This window comes from Pezoporus flaviventris, unplaced genomic scaffold (genome assembly GCF_033815535.1).
Source record: "Pezoporus flaviventris isolate CSIRO_AGI_PZ_B2104156 unplaced genomic scaffold, CSIRO_AGI_Pfla_v1 ptg000023l, whole genome shotgun sequence".
Lineage (NCBI taxonomy): Eukaryota > Metazoa > Chordata > Aves > Psittaciformes > Psittacidae > Pezoporus > Pezoporus flaviventris.
This window is the reverse complement of record NW_026892571.1, coordinates 7,085,915-7,105,517: the sequence shown is the minus strand read 5'-3', so window position 1 is coordinate 7,105,517 and position 19,603 is coordinate 7,085,915. Positions and strand designations below refer to the sequence as shown.

Genomic DNA, 19,603 nt, shown 5'->3' with positions numbered 1-19,603 from the left:
CAGATATATATAAATATGCAGCAGCTTAAGAGACTGAGGAGTACCCTGGCCAAATTTAATACATCACAAATTAAACCCCCCAATGTTTTGACTTGTCTCTTCCCACCCCCATTCCTACTGAAGAAAAGTTAAAAATCTCAGAATCATCTTTGCCCAAGAATTCCAGGAGCAGCTCCGGTGAGATAACGGAGCTGTCTGACACCTAAAGAACCAATTTAAGTGTTACAACAACAAAACTGTTCTTCACAGCAAACTCCAACTGAAAAAGAGTCAAAAAATATGAAGCTGGGACATTTAACACACTTTCAAAGTATGGAAGTTAATTTGACTGAGAACAGGATTAGACTGGACTTTTTCTAATCTAAAAGCCTACTAGATTAGAAAAAAAAATACTTAAATCATGCAAAACCTCAGAGAAATACAAGATTAATAATTCAATTACATGCACAAAATTCAGACAGTTTATTCAACTTACTCAAAAGCACAACACATCTGTGTGTTTCACATACCATATATTCCTTCCCACTCTGAATCTTTAAATGGCAAAGAAAGAAAATAAGCAAGTTACTGTAATGTGCCAATGTTTCAAAAGGCCAAAGTTTCCTAGTTAACCAGAAGTGATTTTAGTTCCGCTTTGATCACTAAAGAAGCACCAGAATAAACCTTATTCAAGCTTTCTTAATGAGAACGGTTTCTCTATTCATTCCCTATCCTGTGTCCATGTAACACCAAGTATTTCACATCAGATCAAACTGAAAAACCTTTCTTGATTTAAAAATTTAAAATGTTGGACTAAGGTTAAGGCTTTTGCCATGTTGAAGATGGCTAAACATACTTCGAATTTGACACTGCTACATCTTTACAATAAAGTCCTATCTTTGTTCCAATGCCAGCAATCCTCTCAGATTTGTCCCCAAAAACCCTCTTATTTTTTATTTAAGAACACCAATACAGACCTAGAAACATGTGTGTTACATTCCACCAGCACAATTTGAAAGCTGCAGCCATCAAATTGACAAACATGACCCTTCTGTTTTCCGCAGCCTTCAACTTCTACAGTTGGAAGCAGAACCCAGATAATCCTTCACAGGTTACATTTCTAACGGACTAGATGCCTACATCCATTTAAATCACAAGTTACTCATCAGACCTAAGAAAAGAAACACTACACCCATATGAATCTTATTGATCACAAAGTACATGATCAAAGTGTCACTGACACTTGTCAAGGAGTCTCTTGATGCACAGTGAAAGCAAGCTGTTCATCTTCTGAACTGTTTTTAGTCCACAGCTCACTCCCTGTATTGCTGGATTACAGGTCTACCTTGTCACATTCAAGCCCCCTAATGCTGGGGAAACTAATCTATTTTAACCAAACAATCTCTTGCTGTTACTGAATAATGAATGGGTTTGGTCACATCACGTACAAAAAAACAGAAGTAGGTTTGGTCAACAGCTTGGCAAGAGAGTAAATATAGATACACATACACACAGGGGAAAGCATTCAGTTTTACAACTGCCGAATCTCACTCTGTCCTTTCAGTGTACCCCGAAGCAGGCAGGTTTTATCTGGACCCATTCATATTTTGACCTGTGTTCTGTATTTCTACTAAGCAGGTGATTGCTTCCACTTTTTGCCTTCCCCAGTTCCAGAATACTCAACCTCTTTCCCTCCCATTTCATCCCACCAGCTTTCCAAAGCACAGTAAAATGCTCTTATGCCTGAATTAAGTACTGAAATCCAACAGGGATTAACAAAAATTTACTAAAACTAGATTTCTCTTTTACCATTTACACTTGATTTAATCCCCTGAAGTCTCAAATACACCAATCTACGTGAGGGTCTCTGGTCACCTTTAATCCTGTATTTCAACAGGAAAGAAGGATGTGCGTAACTCTGCTCCCCGTCTGAACACAACAATGGACTACTCACCTCTGTTTCATTAAGCAAACCCACAGCTGAACATGGTTCCTCTCCAAACTAGCCTGATTCTCCTCACAAGCCTCTTTATAAACCACAGTAGGACTCCTGAAGCACTCTCTGCTAACAAAACTCCTCCCTCTGTAAATACTCAACGGTAATGCCAAGTGCTCCAACACTAGAACAAGTGTTTCTTCTCACTTTCTTCTGCATCTGTTTCTTGATGTTTCACTGCCAAAGTCCTGCAACACTCAGATTGAGAAGGAGCACACAGGACACAGGCACCTGAGCTATTTCCTCAGGTTAAAAAAAAAAAAAAGGCAGTTCAGTAGCATTCTGTCATTTCCCAGAAAAATCAGCAAACTCATGCTGGAACACTACAAACTGGGTATGGTACCTGCTTCATATGGAATTCTGTGGTTTGGGTGCAGAAAGACCAAACAGGCATAAGGGATTTTTATTTGGCCACCTTTCTCTATCCTCTTTAAGAAACAACTTGTACTCCAGACAGGACTGCATTACAGAAGCAAGGAATTTTCCCTTCCTGTTGGTTATAAAAGATAGGAACAGAAAATGAAACAGCTTTCACCTGTCAAGCTTCCCAAGTCTTCAGAGGCAAGTTTGCCCTTTTAAGAACAGATGTTGAAAGACCTAAGGAGGAACCTGCCAAGAATAGCAAGAGCTCTGAATGCTACAACCATCCATTCACTGCAGTAAAGAGCTTTCCTGTCATCAAGTGAGACCAGAGGAGGCCACAGAGATGCTGCAAGGGCTGGAGCAGCTCTGATTTGGAGATAGGCTGAGAGTTGGGCTGGTTCAGGCTGGAGAAGAGAAAGCTCCTTAAGGGGAGACCTTAGAGCAGCTCCCAGTGCCTAAAGGCCTGACAAGAAACCTTTAGAGAGGCTTTTGACAATGGCCTGTAAGGACAAGACAATGGGGAATGGCTTTAACCTGCCAGAGAGGAGACTGAGATGAGCTCTTAGGCAAAAGTTCTTCCCTGTGAGGGTGCTGAGGTGCTGGCACAGGGTGCCCAGAGAAGCTGTGGATGCCCCATCCCTGGCAGTGTTCAAAGCCAGGTTGGACAGGCCTTGGAGCAGCCTGCACTAATGGAAGCTGTCCATGCCCGTGGCAAGGGGCTGGAACTGGATGAGCCTTAAGGTCCCTTCCAACCCAAAACATTTTGTGATTCTGTGATCCTCCAACAGTCAACTACTGTCCCTAAGAAGAGGATTTAATATGCAACTTTACTGAGGAGCCACAGAAGAATCAAGATTCTTCAGAGATGGTTTATTATTTTAAGATATTAACATAACAGCACCCTAATTAACAGGAGAACTGAATATGTGTAGTGCAGAACATTTATGCCCTGTCAGAACACTAAGAATCTGTTTAATTAAATCTCCCAACAGTATGGTTCTCTTTCCAAAGGTCATTTTACCTTTAAATCCCTTCTTTGCTACATGGAGTCAAACTAAAGGAAGATATTAAAACGACCTGGTTTGCTTAGGATAGCTTCCCAAAGAACAGGATTCAATTGTTTTAATTCATCCTCAATTTCTGAAGACAAAACCAACTCCTATTTCTGATGTTCACAGAACAGTGAAGCCTCTCAGTCTTCAGAAAGTAAAACTGTTTTTTCTTGTGAAATAATACAATCACTGACAGTTGTTTAAAGATGACTGTTCATTAACAAAGTGCCTGTGCTTTGCCTAAACACATTACGGAAGGAAATATCATTGTCCAAACTACAGCTAACCAGCCAGGCTTTCAGTGGACCTAGTAAATGTAGGGAATATGCAACCCCTGTTTGTGGGCACACATGTATGTACGTAGGTGTGTACTTGCTGCTGTGTTAGAGGGGGCAAGGCACAACCCTCTTGCTAGATATTCTACTTAAGGCCATCACCCTCAGCATCCAAACCCACAAAATATTGTAAGCCCTCTTGGAAACAGAATAAACAAGCTAAACTGCAAAAAAATATCCAGCACTCTTCTGATGGGTAAATGTAATGTATAGAAACATTTTTAAGCTATTCAACTAACCTCTGGCCTCCACACTTGCATACGCAGGCCTAAGCAACTATCAAGACAGCTACAGAAAAACAAAAACTCACACAAATCTGAAAGCCTGCAATGGCTGAAAACCACTTCTGCATAAGTAATCTGAAGAACAACATCCCACCTGGCTGCAGTTGGTAGAGCTTACCTTCCAGAATTAATAAACAGAAGGCCATGTGAGAGCTGAGCATTAAAGGATTCATGGAGAATGAGCAAAACTAGTTTTGCAAGTCATACTCATTAAGATCCTCATGACACAGCCACGAACCCAGTATGTGAGAAACCATGAGAAATCTGAGACACTAAAAGCAAGACTGATTTTGCTCTAGGTTGTTGGAATCAAGCCTCCCACAGGAGAGGGGATCATCACAACGAAGGCCAAGCTCCCCTGGAAACCACATCAGACAAGGCAGTAGCCGAAATACTTGTTTGAGCAATAGCTCTGCCATCTACTTTTGCAACCTATCCCTAATACTAGGAACTAAAATGTGACTAAAATAACTGGAGAAATCTTGTGCAAAACAATACAAAGCTCCAACATGAGGCCACTACGTTACCACGATGGAAACCCAGAAGCCCACTTAAGACTGGAAACAGTATTTTCAGTCAAACCTGCCAGAGAAACACAGAGAAGATACAACACCCCCCAAAACCACTTTTTCTTTTGCAATTACTTTCAGATTATGACTTTTCTTAATAAATTACCAGATTCTCAGTGTCTTCTTTAGCTAAGCCTCTTGGTATTTTTAGTGTTCAAATTCCCAGTGGGAAAGACAAGTACTGCTTAACTCTTAAGACTTTCTCAAGACTGTTTTCAATCTTTCAGTCTCACACATTCATTAAGAGGCATTCATTTTGTCCAGTCTTTTTAGAGAGGAAGATGGAACCCCCAAATAAAAGCAACTTCTTTGTGTTTATTTGCTCTTCTTTCCAGATTCCTTCTGTTCTGCCCACTTTCTATATCCCTACTCCAAGCACTCGGGGAATAAAAGCATGGAAACCCCAGACTGAAAACAGATCATTTAATTCTGGGGACAAGGGGCCATCTACTGCTTCATGTCTACAGAAAACATTCTCACAGGCATCACAGGCAGCAATTTGTTAAACACCATGAAATCATTTTGAACACTGCAACCCCTCAATGTAAGCATGTCTAGAGACTGCCCTTGTAACACTAACTACCAGACATCTCCACTGACCATTTATCAAGCTAACCATAGGTTTCAGGACACATCAGTCATCAGGTGCATGAGTCAAACTGATTTTCATTTTTAAAAATACTTAAAAAGGATCATAGCATAGCATCATTTAGATTGGAAAAGACCTTTAAGATCATCAAGTCCAACTGTTAACTGAGCACAAATTATCAGGATCAAATTATTCACACTCTTTTAGTGTCTGGAGCATACCAGATATTGTCTCTATTCCCTGCAAAGCAAAGTTTGGTCCCCCATGAGTTACATCAAGTTAGAATCATTTTAAGGAACGACCTTTCACTAGGGCTCCTGCATCATTCTGCTGACAAAAGCTATGCTATGTTCTAAGTTGCAGAGGTTTTTCAAATTCAAAATACAAAGAGAGACAATCCCACAGCCCCTTGCATCCTCCTTCCTCAGGATGAAACTCTCCTTTAAGACTGTATGTAGCTTTACACTAAACACCTGCAAATAAACACTATTTCATTTAGCTCTCGTGTGCTCAAAGCTTAAATCTGAAAACTCCAGTTTCAGCACATTACTATTTGTCTGAGTATGTACCCATCATGATTAAACAGGATTTGTTTCAAAACAGGGTTCTCACATCTTTTTGTCCTTGGAATTTTGAAACTAACAAATAATTTTCAAATTCATCATGGATACCCAAGTCACAAACCTTAGCAAGACTTGAATTAGTCAGGCTTTCACTACAGAACTAATATTTATCTGGTTCATCTAGTTAGTTCTCAAACATGAATATTAAGTATGTATTTTCCAGTCACATCCCAGAACTCCAGGATGGAAAAATATTTTTGTGAAAGTTAAACCAGAGAAACAAATATTTCACCTGCAAATTTCTGGAGCAATGAATCAATAATTACATACTGACCAAAGCAGTAGAGAAAAAAAAAGTAATTTTTGCAAGTCTAATTCCTTCCATTCTCTCCCCTTTAATCTTCTCTCTGGTAACATGTGCAATCTTATCTGGTAAATGAAATACCATTTAATTAAAATTAAGTTTTCTAACTTTATATGTACAGGAAGAGTAGACCAAGCAACCCTCAACACCTGTAAGAACTGAGCTTGTTTTCCGTGGTCAGGGAAAATGTCCAGACTTGTGCATATGCCACTAGGGTCAAAATGTACACATTGCAGATCTGTGTCCAAGTTGTGTTCAGGAAGAAACTACACAAAGAAAGTACCTGCTGCCTCCAGTAAAGCTTCTAGTCTTGCTTGTGTTTCTGGATCTACAGTTCTCAAGTCCGCCCCTTCTGCAGCGCTTGATAAGAATAACTCCGATGTGGTTTTAAGTACTGGGTTATCAAGATCTTCTTGGTCCAAAATAAAGGATTCAACCTGTTTGCCAAGATTAAAAAAAAAAAAAAAGAAAAAAAATTACCATTTGGAAGTTTCATGCTAAATCTAAAATAGTAGACAAAACATAGAAATACTTGAACTGTACTATCAGAATCACAGTTTAACTGCACAGGTCATAAGACACCACTGTAAAAACCATATGGTCAATTCACTGAAAAGATAGTTGAAAACACAAAGGAAATAACTCTTCATGAAATACAATTTATTGTAAATATTACAATTAACAAGATCTTAGACCACAGCAATAGCAACTCAGATTAAATATTCAATAAGTGTAATGCATGTTTGGACAGTTAAACGACCAAAACAAGACTGCTACAGAAGCTGTAGCATCTTTGTCACCAGAAGTCTACCTACCTTGTTACTCAAAAAAGCCATCAGAGATGACTTCTGTATAGCTGAACCTATCTGAGAGCCAGAGGGGGACTGAATAGTTTACCCAGATACCCTTTAGTTCTATTTTTAAAGTAATTACAACTAATGCAGAACAAGGAGTTTGTTTTGAGTAGAAATACCAGAGTTGACTGAAATGCCAGCCCAAAACATCTGTTCCCAAGCTAGCACTCAGCATTATCGCAATCATTGTTTTCTAGACAAGAACAGATATGTAGAACAATTAACAAGCAGGTACTCCAACTAAGCAGCAATAATGCTGTCCCATCAGTGGCCCACATGATCGCCAAATACACGCTCATGGAATTACACAACATCACACTCTGTAGTTCTATGACAACTTGCCAGAGTAAACAAGGAGGATACCTGACTCATTCTCTAATGAGAGCACAGCTACATTTCAGAATTTGTCTCAAGTTCAGACATCCTTTCCTGCGTTTTCAGTAGTATTTCAAGATAAAGCCACTATTTCATAATTAGATACCTGTTCAACACACAGTGCCCTAAATAAGCCACAGAAACAAGATATGCTCTGTACACAGCCACAGCTATCCCTTTCCACTTTATGCCCCAGCCTCATCTTCCTCTCTCCGTTCTCCCCTACTACTTCCACCACCTTTTTCACACCAGCATTAAACTCTCATCATATTCAGCCCTACCACACAACACCCCAAAACACCTCAAGAAAGGGACAGTTTATACTTTAAGTGTAAAAAACCCAACAAATCAAATCAGGCCATCTGCAAATTCATTGGGGGAAAATGGTAACAAGAGGCTGGAGAGCTACACAGAGCATTGACATGCAAGAGCAACTTAGGGTCATTTCTTCCCCTTTTCGCCATGTAATTGTTCCTCAGTGTCTTCCCCGTGTCCAAGCCAATTCCTCTGTGCCCGGTGAGATGCAGTGCCGCCATAGGAATACAAAGGGCATCAGGAAGAAAGAGGGCCTTGTCTCACAACACAGAATATGAGTGCCATTTGTACCCACAGAGATATGGAATTGGAGAGCTGAGAGGTATTACATCCTGTGGGCCAAGGCACCAATATTAAAGCTAAGACAGCAGGCTTTGAGAGCTGAACATTAAACAAGCAGAAAATTAGCGACCTAAACCAGCGATACAGATTTTTACTACAAACATAGCAGCTATTTACAGCTCACAGCAAAATGTGCCCATACAGTAAGATTCTCCTCTGCAGAACTCAAATTCCAGGTTATGTCACTCTAAGCAGCTTAAGGACTCCCTGCTGCAAAACTGACCTCTGGAAAAAATTCACCCTTACCTACAGAAGCACTTCTCCCCAGGACTACACAGGGCACTTTGCCTCACCAATATGCCAGAAATATTATCATAGAATCACAGACTGGTTTATGTTGGAAAGGACCTTAAGGCTCATTCAGTTCCAACCCCTTGTCACAGGCAGGGACACCTTCCACTAGAGCAGCTTGCTCCAAGCCGCTGTGCCCAACCTGGCCTTGAACACTGCCAGGGATGGAGCAGCCACAGCTTCTCTGGGCACCCTGTGCCAGCGCCTCAGCACCCTCACAGCGAACAGCTTCTGCCTAAGAGCTCATCTCGATCTCCCCTCTGGCAGCTTAAAGACATTCCCCCTTGTCCTGTCCATACAGGCCATTGTCAAAGCCTCTCTAAAGGTTTCTTGTCAGCTCCTTCAGATACTGGAGCTGCTCTAAGGTCTCCCCTTAAGAAGCCTTCTCTTCTCCAGACTGAACAAGCCCAGCTCTCAGCCTGCTTCCAGAGCAGAACTGCTCCAGCCCCCTTTTTCATGGCCCTCCCTCCTATTATCCCTGTTGCAACAGTGTTTGTGTCATCTGGTGACCGGCAGAAAATCCCACTGTGTGCATAAGGGACTATTCATAACATATAACTGAGAAACACATACAAGACATTCTATTATGTGCTAATGGACTTTTTTGGTCTTTTCCAATGACATCACTAAATGTAACAGCAGTCCTTCCTTCTGAAGACAGGTTAAAATGGCACCTACCCTGAAACAGCTCTGATATGAACAGGAAATACAGCAGAAGTGTTCCAGGAGGCTCCTGGCAAGCCTTACCTCCCAGCCTCAGGAACAGCCAGGCTACACTCAGGCCAAGGCAAGCACATCAGTCTAGCATCAGCCTTCAGAGGCTGAGTTGCTGCAACCTTTAAAACTTCATCTTTTTGACAACTGGGTAAAGATATGGACCATTTTCTCCCCAACAGCTGAAGCTCACTTGTATATTTACAGGACATTACCTGCACCAATACACCTCCTGAACCAGTGTTAATTCACCACTCACAAATGCTCTTATTGACTTGCAAAGAATTCTTCTCTCTCCTCCCAACAGGAAGCACATTTTGCTTAGGGGAACCTCTAAAGAAGTCTGTCTCTAACACTGATTACGCAAACACGATACACAGCTTTCACTTAGGGTACAAGCTGGGTAGTATCAGTGCAGTCTGTTCTTTTCACCTCTCACTGCCCTTCAGCTCTTCTTCAGGTTTAGTACTGTACCTCCAGAGACCTCACACATGTAAAGTCTCACAGAAAAACTTGCTTCATATACAGTATTTTCATTGTAGTTTTACATCACAGCAAGAAAAGGCAGCTGCTTTTGTTACTTCTGCACATGTTGAGCATCAATTTTTAGGTTCTGAGTTTTAGTAAGAGCTTAATAATATAACCACAATAAAACAGAACTTGAGTGTGAAAATACCAAAAATCCATATGCAGCATGTGAAAATAGCTGTACTATTGCCAGTCTGCCAGGACAAGTTGCAGTGTGGTTTCAAGTCAGACCATCTGACATTGCTATAAATCCATGCACTTGCTCACACACTAAGGCAAGGCTAGAGAGGATGAACAGCTGGATACCTTATCAATAGCAGAGTAAGAAATAAGCTGAACAACAGGATGTCATGTCTCTTGTGAATGCAACTATTATGATCACATCATAATAACTAACCCCCCCCATATTTAAAGAAATTAAACTACCTGAAGTGTATCAAAGAAATTCTACTTTTAGAAACAAAAAATAAACTTCAATAAAACCAAATACCAAACAAAACCCCAAGCAGATTTCATGTTGGCATTCCTGGAAGACTTACTCATGTGGCAAAATTTAGGCCCCGCTCTATCCTAATCAGATCTGCAGCAAAGTGATAGAGTAACCAGGCACTGTGCTATTTTTGGATTAGTTTGCGAGCTGCTTTGGGCAGTTAATAAGCATCTCCCTTGGTAAGGCTCCTTAGGAAGATGTATATTCAAGACATTTTCCTACCTGCCAAAACAACTTCAAATAGGAACAGTCAGACCTCAAAAAAGCTGCTAAGCTGCATGGGACCCAAGGACAGGGTGCTGGACATCAGTGTCTTCCCTGCATTGCTGTGTTTCACACCCATCCACAGCAACCATAGACCTTCCCTGAAGTCCTGCCAAGGACTGCAGCAGCCTCGCAGCTCTGCAGATCCAGTTACACCACTGGTGCTCCCTCCGTAGCAGCTATATTTGCAGCTATTTGGAGTCAGCTACAGCAGTATTTATGTGTTAATGCCATGACTGAGTTTACCTCAGGTCAGGGATATGTAAAGGCGACTTTGCAAGCACTGACTTCACAATTAATACCAGCAATTCCTGCAAGATGGGCAACAACATACAGAGTTAGAAGCAAAGCCCTTTTCCCAGCATGGCTCAGACCTGCTCACCACCAGCCTGGTACTAACCCAGGCTACAGACAACTACTTCCTGCTGTAGCTGTACCAGCACCGTTTCCGACTGCTCCTCCTACCCAGGCAGAGAAGGGCAGCAGCAAACACAACTTCTTCTACCTTTCCCTTCCATTTGTGCCAAAGTAGTACTTCTGGGAAGTCTATCTTTGCACAAAGTGTGGTTAAGAAACAAAAGCTGCTGTTAAATCATATCCTTGAACTTACATTTTCCAGACAGCCCCTGAGCTATGAACACTTTTCTGGGTATTTACTCTCCTCACTACAAATACTGAGGACCTGAGCACTTAACTGGGACTCCTAAACTCCTATTTCTTATGCAAATAAATGACTACCTGATTGTGTGTTAGGTAACCCTTCCTAATTATTGCTGTAAAAACTCAATTTGGACATATGTCTAAATACATCTGAATATATGCAGAGGGACCTTGGCTTCCTTAAAGCTAATATAGGCCTGTAGGCCAGGCTGAAAGTTCATGCCTATGAAGCTGAAATAGATCATCTATATTTAAACTATTTTCATTCCATAATTAACAAGATGTGGTCCTACTGCAGCACTGCACACTAGGAAGATATTGTGGTTTTGTCTGATAAACCCAACCTTTGATGCTTTATGTTATCATGCCCTTTATTACACTGAATGCCAATACCTGATTAACACTTGTAATCCTGCTCTAAAAGTTTTGAGAAATACTGATACCCCAAGGCCAGGCTGCACCTTGGAGCTGGTTTGGGGCTTGGAGCAACTTGCTCTAGGGGAAGGTGCCCCTGCCTGCGGCAGGGGGTGGAATCATATGAGCTTTAAGGTTCCTTCCAACCCAAACCAGTCTGATTTTGTGATTCTGTGACAGGACGTCACATACCATAACACTAAGTGAAAACTGAAAATGAGTTTGTTTCAAGTTTGACCTCAAACCCCTTTAAATTCCACATATAAAGAATGCTTGCCTCAAACTACTAAAAATAATTATTCCAAAGAGAAAGTAAAGTGAAGCCTTTTGTCACTGACATGGCACTTGTAGGAACTTGCTGTGACAAGCGCATCACTACACCCTGGTGTAGACTCACACTAGCAAAAGGCCTGGCTCTGTTTTACCTTAAAATGTGCTTTTCAGTGCTGCCCTCCCCATGCCAGTCAAACAATTTTCCACCTACTTAAGGTATCTTCCTGACATTACTATTTCAGTTTCAAGAGATGGCCTAAAGGAATAGGAAAGCACACACCCAAACGTGGGTATTTTCACCTGATTTAACCCATCAAAAAGGGATGAAATTCAGGCAGTAGGGAGGCAGGCACAAATAATTTTCTACCACTTTACTGAATTTTATGGACTTACCAGAGAGGTCTGATAAGCTGGAACATTGTACTTCTGCTAATAGCAAGCCATTAGATCAACTCAGATCCCTGCAAGGCTAGAAGCCCAAGTGCCCCCCACATTTAAGAGAAGCTGTTATTACCTGCACACTGCCTTTGCTTAGCAGCCTGCAAGTTTTGTAGGCAGGAAATTAGATTGGGAGTGTGGCAGAGAGGAGGGGTGTAGATCTGGTTAGCTTCAACTACAATAGGAAGTTGACTAACATGAGGCAAGATTACCTGAAGGACAGCCTTTATTCCAATATCTATGAAGCAATTACCAGATCATGAAACAAGCAACTATAGGATCTGGGCTGCAACAGGTTCATGTCAAAACAGGTTCATTTTGCAAGCCCTGCTACAGATGCAACATAAATAAAAATGGACACAACTTCATGCTTCATAACTGGAGGCAACTGCCTCACACACACACACACCTGATATTCACATATAAACCTGTGTTCTGTGTTCTTGATGTATTAGCACCCACTCAAACAGATCTCAGCACTAACTTCAGCTGACTAAAATGATGGGTAAGAATGAGCAAGGAGCAAACCAACATTCATAAGGCAGCTCCTCTCTGCTCAGTCCAGCCTCATCAATGGATCTGGAGCCTGGCACCACAAGTCACTACTCCATGCCCAAAATGATAGCTAGTATTTGAAACATGCAGATAAAATAATAAACCAAAATTCATGCTGCATGGGACTGCTCCTCCATGCCAGAGACTGTAGATCCTGGGCTTTCAGTTTTCTTGTGTTAATAACTGAACACAAAAGCAGGCTTCCATGAGCATCTGTCAAACGGTTCACGTGAATTTAACCACTTACCTAAATTCTCTCTTCAGCACTCAACTGACACTAGATATTCTTATGCCAATTTAAGTAGCTCTGAATACTACAAATTACACCTTATCACATGCCTCTGGACAGAGCGGTCTGATACATGACTCTTCCATCTCCAATTCATTTTTATGTTACACTACAATAAGCCTAAGACAGAACTGAACTCCCAGTTAGCCCTCAAAAAACCTCAGCCACAGAAAACACAGGTTCAATCCTCTTGGCACAATAGGCTGGCAACATGAAAAAGTTTCTCTGTATAGCAGAAAAGAAAGATGACTCATTTCAGTCGCTGCTAGCAAAAAAAAAAAAACCCAAACCCAACCTGTTACAAGCCAGCCTGCAGCCATCACACATTCAATGTCTGATAAACAAATAATTATGACTAAGTTTTCCTGATGTTCAAGAGAATCTTCTGCAGCCAGGAACTGCCATTTAGAGACCTGGAACTGACAAATGAAGTATATTCAAAATTCACATGAATCAAGTACCTGCTCTTGACATGTGCAATCTTCATGCTGATGAAAACCACTGAACGAGACCAGTAAACCTTCCTAAAATAAGCATCACTTACATTAAGCACTCAATTTCACATATTCTACCTCAGTCCACTCTAAATCATGTTTCCAATACTCCAACTTCACATTGGTTTTAAAATTCCCTACTGCCTACTGCAAAAACAGCCCTTCTTCCCTCACCTAAACCAAGAAACAGGAGGTGTTCCTCAACATCCTTATCTACTAGAACATACAACAGGCTTGTTGTGTTAATGTGGCCAAGGCTTTCAGGCTGGGATTCTTGCTCAAGTATTAAATCCCAATCATTACACCAAAGAGAAGACAATTTCAAAACCAGAAGATGAACAAATGCATTTGTTTGCAGATGTAAAAGCTCATACCCATCCAAGACAACTCCCTTTTTACAAGGAGTTCCATGGAAAAGATGAGAGGAGACGGGCACAAGTTACTCCTGGGGAGATTCTAAATGGACAATAGAGGAAAAAAACTCACTGAGAACCACCAGCCACTGGAATCATCACCCCAGGGAAGGGATGGATTCCCCAATATGGGACACTTCTAAGGTGCCTGGACATCTAGTCTGGGTCATGCGTTGTCTAGAAAGGTTGGACCAGATGATCCTTGAGGTCCCTTTATATATTTTATTTATATAAGGTATTGAGTTTGCCCTCACAAATCCTAAATGGTATGTATCCAGCTCACAGACTCCCTTTTCCCCTGGCTACCCTGTCACATTGTGGATGAACACATGCTCCCAACAGGCAATGCTCTGAAGCTACCATGATGGACGAACAAGGCTCAAAATCAGCCTCCTCTTTTCCCTTGTTTTGAAGTAGGACTGATTGACTACCTACCCACCACGTGACACCATTCGTTTTATTCATGATTTCGGAAAGGGAAGAGTTCAACAAGGTTAGGGATTTTCCTAGAAGAAATTCTTAGTTAATTAGTAATCTCTATGTTTTACTGAAGGCAAATGAGAGTAACTTATGGACCTAGCTGAAACTTAATGCCCAGGAAATGTTAAAAATACCAGAGAGGTGCTTTTCAGTTGTTCATCAGCCACTAAAACACCCATCTCTTTATGTGATAAATAGGAAACAGTTCTTCTGCAGGACAGACACACAGTCAGGTGGCTCCCAAAACCTCTCCTGGTCATAGGAGCCAGCCACACGTGTTCACCCTCACCACCAGCATTCTGACAAATACAACATAGTAACTCAACCACGAGCAACCCTTCTGGGTCTAGGACACTTCTTTCAAAGTCTAGGATGCTTCACAAGAGCTAAAGATGAAAAGAAGTTTGAGAAGACTCTGCAAGATTCAGATAAAGCAGAGGGAGAGGAGAAATACAGAAACTTGCTATTAATAGGGTATACCAAGAGGTTAGAGTTTAGACAAGCATGTAACCCTAACTAAATGAACTCTTGTATCTAAATATTAATTCACCTGTACCCCTTTTCCCTCTTATTCAGAGGAAGCATGGGTTTATAATACAGACTACAATACAAGGCTGCTACAAAAAAAAATTGTAACTTGAAAGGTAAACTAATTTAATAGTTTATCACAGAACTCCAAGTCGTATGAGGAATCAATGAGAAAGTTTCTATAAGATAATCCCTGGAGCCAAGCATTTGGATCACAAAAAAATCCCAAACTTACAAGAGTACTTGAACAAATCACCGATTTTTGAAGCTTTGCTCACAGTACAGAATCACAGAATAGTTAGGGTCGGAAAGGACCTTAAGACCATCTAGTTCCAACCCCCCTGCCATGGGCAGGGACACCTCACACTAAACCATGTCACCCAAGGCTCTGTCCAACCTAGCCTTGAACATCACCAGGAATAGAGCATTCACAACTTCCCTGGGCAACCCATTCCAGTGCCTCACCACCCTTACAGTAAACAAACTTCTTCCTTATATTCAATCTAAACTTTCCCTGTTTGAGTTTTAACCCGTTACCCCTTGTCCTAGCACTACAGTCCCTAGTGAAGAGTCCCTCTCCATCATCCTTGTAGGCTCCCTTCAGGTACTGGAAGGCTGCTACGAGGTCTCCACGCAGCCTTCTCTTCTCCAGGCCGAACAGCCTCAACTTTCTCAGCCTATCTTCATACAGGAGGTGCTCCAGTTCCCTGATCATCCTCATGGCCCTCCTCTGGACTTGTTCCAACAGTTCCATGTCTTTTCTACGTTGAGGACACCAGAACTGCACACAATACTTCAAGTGAGATCTCACGAGAGCAGAGTAGAAGGGCAGGATCACCTCCTTCAACCTGCTGGTTACGCTCCTTCTGATGCAGTATCCTGTGATACTGTCAGCAAAAGGTCTTCAGATGGTGTCTGCATGGTACAAGAGGTGCTAGTAGGAAATAAAGTATCCACAGAAGGAAAATAAAAGCACCCTATCGAAGACTGAAGCTTCAGAGATCAACTTAAACACTAAGATCTGCACACAGTCCTCACACAAAATGCACAAGTTATTTTTCTTGCTTCATTAAATTTTAAGTGAGAAACAAACTTAAGAAAGGTTCTTTTTTACATGTAAGTCAGACTTGCCTCTGTTTTAAATCCAAGAGTCACTTTTACCCTGAACAGCTTGATACTTCTAAGGAATCTTCATGCATGTTACAAGAACTCAAATGACCTCTAAGATCAAAACTATGCAGCCTCCTTACCTGTAGGGTCTAATCCCAGGTTTGAACTCCTCCAACAAGCAGCCAACTCAGTAATGTCGCTGCTCCCAACTTTAAAGGGCAGGCCACATGTGCAGAAGGAAAGGACTCCCTTTGTATTGCCCTTCTCTCCACACTCACCCTTCATCAGAGTGAACATCACAAGGATAGTTTGAGCTCTAAGCACAGCACCATCCAGCTGTCCTTACAGCTGTATTGCAGGATCCTCTGAAGGAGAAGAGCATCCCACTGTCAAGCCCACAGGGGGAGCAGCTGGGTAGCCCCAGTTTGAACCAGAACACAAGGACTGGGGTCTTACCAGCTGTAGCCTGGCCTTACATTAATGCTCAAATGAACCCTTCTTCCCCACCCCAGACTGTAACTAATGGACCGGTGAAACCTATGTGCAAATTTGTAACTCTATATAAATGTTCTGCTAAATTTGGTGAATGTCTCCTTACCAAGGGGCAGCACCACATATTTATATAATTACACAGTAGTATTTCACATCTTTACTTTCTACACCTATCATTAGAAAACGGTTGCTGACATTTATTTTAGGTCACGTACTCAACTGGGTCAAGCTGCATTAAAGGGAAATGAGTTCTGTAAAAAACTTTGCAAATCAGTTAATTTTAAAGGGTTATTGAATATTAAGTGTTACCCACAACCAGAGAGATTGTTTCTGGCTACCCAAGGCCACACTTTCAAAGTTACTGAGATATCTACCAAGATTTTTCCAGGAATTAGATGCCAAGTCAGGCTGGGAATGAACAAACACCATACTACTAATTAGCTTTCTGAATCCTTCAGCATCACATCTCAATACCTTTGGATCCATTAACCCTCCATGTATTCTAATCAGTGAATAATTCTTCAAGAAAATTTTCCAGTTTGTTCCATGTCTTCATCCCTGCACTTTGAAAGAGCTGCTCAAAGGAAGAAAAACATTAACTGCTAACTGAAACTTACATTTTTTCAGAGAAAAGGCTTTTCTGCCTAATATTATCTACCTGAATTTACATTAGCTTTTTGAATTACTATTCCTTATGGTCAAGACAATGCTGCCATTTATATTAATTCAAATATAATACAGAAAAATTGAAATGTATAAGGATTAATCTAAGAAGTCAAAGCTATACCACATATGTCATTTAACAAGCAGCGCCATGTTCAGCAGGTTCACATAGCAACGACTTTAACAGACTACACTGACAATTTAAAACAACTACCTCAGTATTTACTCTGAATTCAAAACCCAGTTTAAAAATTAAGAGAACTCAGATTTACAGGGGGAGGGGTGAAGACAAAGCCCCACACAAAATCTTCAAGTACTGAAACTGGAGTGCATGCCACTCAACTATTAATTCTACTCATCACAGGAGGTAGGTTATGTGTAATTTTTAATTATGCTTTATGTAAATATCCCCAGAGGCTTATGCAATAGGTACAGGCTTAAGTAAGGCAAGCTGGTGGAGGCAGGCAGCCTGCTCTGGAGAAGGAAGCCGAGAGCTGAGCTGACTCCATAGCCAAGAGGTGGGTGAGCTCCAGTTGCCATTGAAGTCCTCCAAAACCCTGAATCACAGAACACAAGCGACTTGCTGCATTGATAAGCTCACAACCAAAAGCCACTTATGGAACTGAGCTCCAAGCTCCTCTGGTACTTCTGCCAGCACAGCTGGCTTCTCCTACTTGATTTACAACAGATCAGCAAACCACACAATCCTGTGAACACTAACACTGCCATATTTATCACCTGCTTCAAGTCTCTATTCGTACAGCCCAGTTGTCTGCCACAATGGTTTTTGATAAGAACCTCTGTGCTTTGTGGCCAGAAGCTCTCAACCACCAAGGACCCAATGGACCTCATCTACACACACTATTAATCACCACCTTGCCAGCACACCTTCACCTTGACCTACAGGCTTCACAACTAGCATGAAGGAGGCTGTTTAATGCTCATGCCTATGGCACCACTTTAAGCGCCATCAAAATTCACAAGGAGCAGTAGTAACACACTTAGAATTACACCAAGATCTCACTCTAAGTAAGTTGCAGGTAGTGTCCAAACCCTGATCAAGCTTAGAAGGCGACTATCTACGCTGAGGCCAAAACCACCTCATCTCTCAGGCTGCAACCAGTGGCAAAAGCTCCTCCAAATGCCCTCTGTTTCACACAGAAAGAGCGCAAAGCCTCTTGGCCTCATCCCTCCATGCCCAAAGGCATGCTTCAGCTTGCAATTGTCTCTATTTGCATGTGATAATTTTAACTGGTAATTCTAGAAAATATTCTGTACAGCTGCATTTAAATTCTACCTTACAGACCTGACAACTCATCTATATGGGACCCACTTCAGTCCCTGCATTCCCAGCCACAGCTTGGTGACTCCCATAAGTGGGCACTAAGCTGGGAAACCGGAAAGCTTTCAGTTCTCTCCCAGTTCTGCAACACAGAACAGTACCCTGTCTTCACCTGTAAAATGGGGACAGTGCTCTCACCATAAACTACTTGAATATCTGATAAAAGAAATGCAATATATTTCTTTAAAGTTAAGCTAAAATCTATTGCTCTTTTCATTCTCTAGATAGATACTTCATTGCATTCCTCATCCTGAGCTTCACTGGTGATTTTATTTTAGCATATTAACTTGGACTAATACAAGGATACAAAACCTAAAAGCACTGCTGACAGACAGCAGAGCCTACAGAATATTGTGCCATTATTTTTATGACTTCAAAAGCAGAGGCAGGAGTACAGAACAAGGCAGGACAGCAAACACTCATTTTATTTATTTTAATTCCCCCTTCTAGTCCTCACTAATTCCACTCACTGGTAATAGCTGAAGGCATACACCCAGATCAGTGACTCATGGCACAAGACCACAGTCCAAACAGTCACTGGGTTTTCAAGGCAGTGCTCTTCAAGGATTGCAGTGTTCCATCCCAGGAGTTTAACTGACTTTTCTTTGTTAAAACAAAAACCAAACCACTGGCAGCAGGTGCTTCTTTAGTTCTCATACGCACAATATCCCTCTTGGTGCTCTCACCCTCAGGCAGAGTCCAGCACCATGCACAGACATGGGCACATCCTCCCACCCATACCTCTTCCCCAGATTACTTTCCACAACCAGAAACAAGACAGACCAACTCCCCAGGCAATTTCAGCTTCCAGATTAGCCCAATTCCTCAACGTGTGTTCTGGAAATCTCCAAGTATTTTTATTTCAACCTTTTTTTATTTTCTCCTTTATTAAATATTTTCAAGCAGAAAGCTTTTCCGAGGTTTTTCAAATGAGTAATTTTACTTTAACAGCTGTTTGGAAACCTTTCTTTTTTGACCTCAATGCCAACCTCCCAGACACATTATTTCTAATAGGCTGCCTTTCTTAATACTTGCTATTAGTCAAAAGACCAATAGAGTGCTTAGTAAACACCTCAGCTGCTCAATCTTCACATCCTTTAAATAATGGGGCGGGTTCAAAAGGGATAAGCTTTCAAAGCAGAGCCCTGCTCATCTTGTACAGAACCACAAACACCAATTTCTCAT

General features: G+C 41.4%; 1 protein-coding gene across 20 annotated transcripts in view; it reads right to left on the bottom strand.

Annotated features, from left to right (window-relative positions):
• ANKHD1 (ankyrin repeat and KH domain containing 1) overlaps nt 1-19,603 on the bottom strand; it is a 103,937-nt gene that overhangs the window by 82,292 nt on the left and 2,042 nt on the right. For all 20 annotated transcript variants that reach the window (XM_061456523.1, XM_061456526.1, XM_061456509.1 and 17 more), the window contains exon 2: nt 6,378-6,531. In XM_061456523.1, coding sequence (XP_061312507.1) covers nt 6,378-6,531 — 154 coding nt within the window. The remainder of the gene's footprint in view (nt 1-6,377; nt 6,532-19,603) is intronic.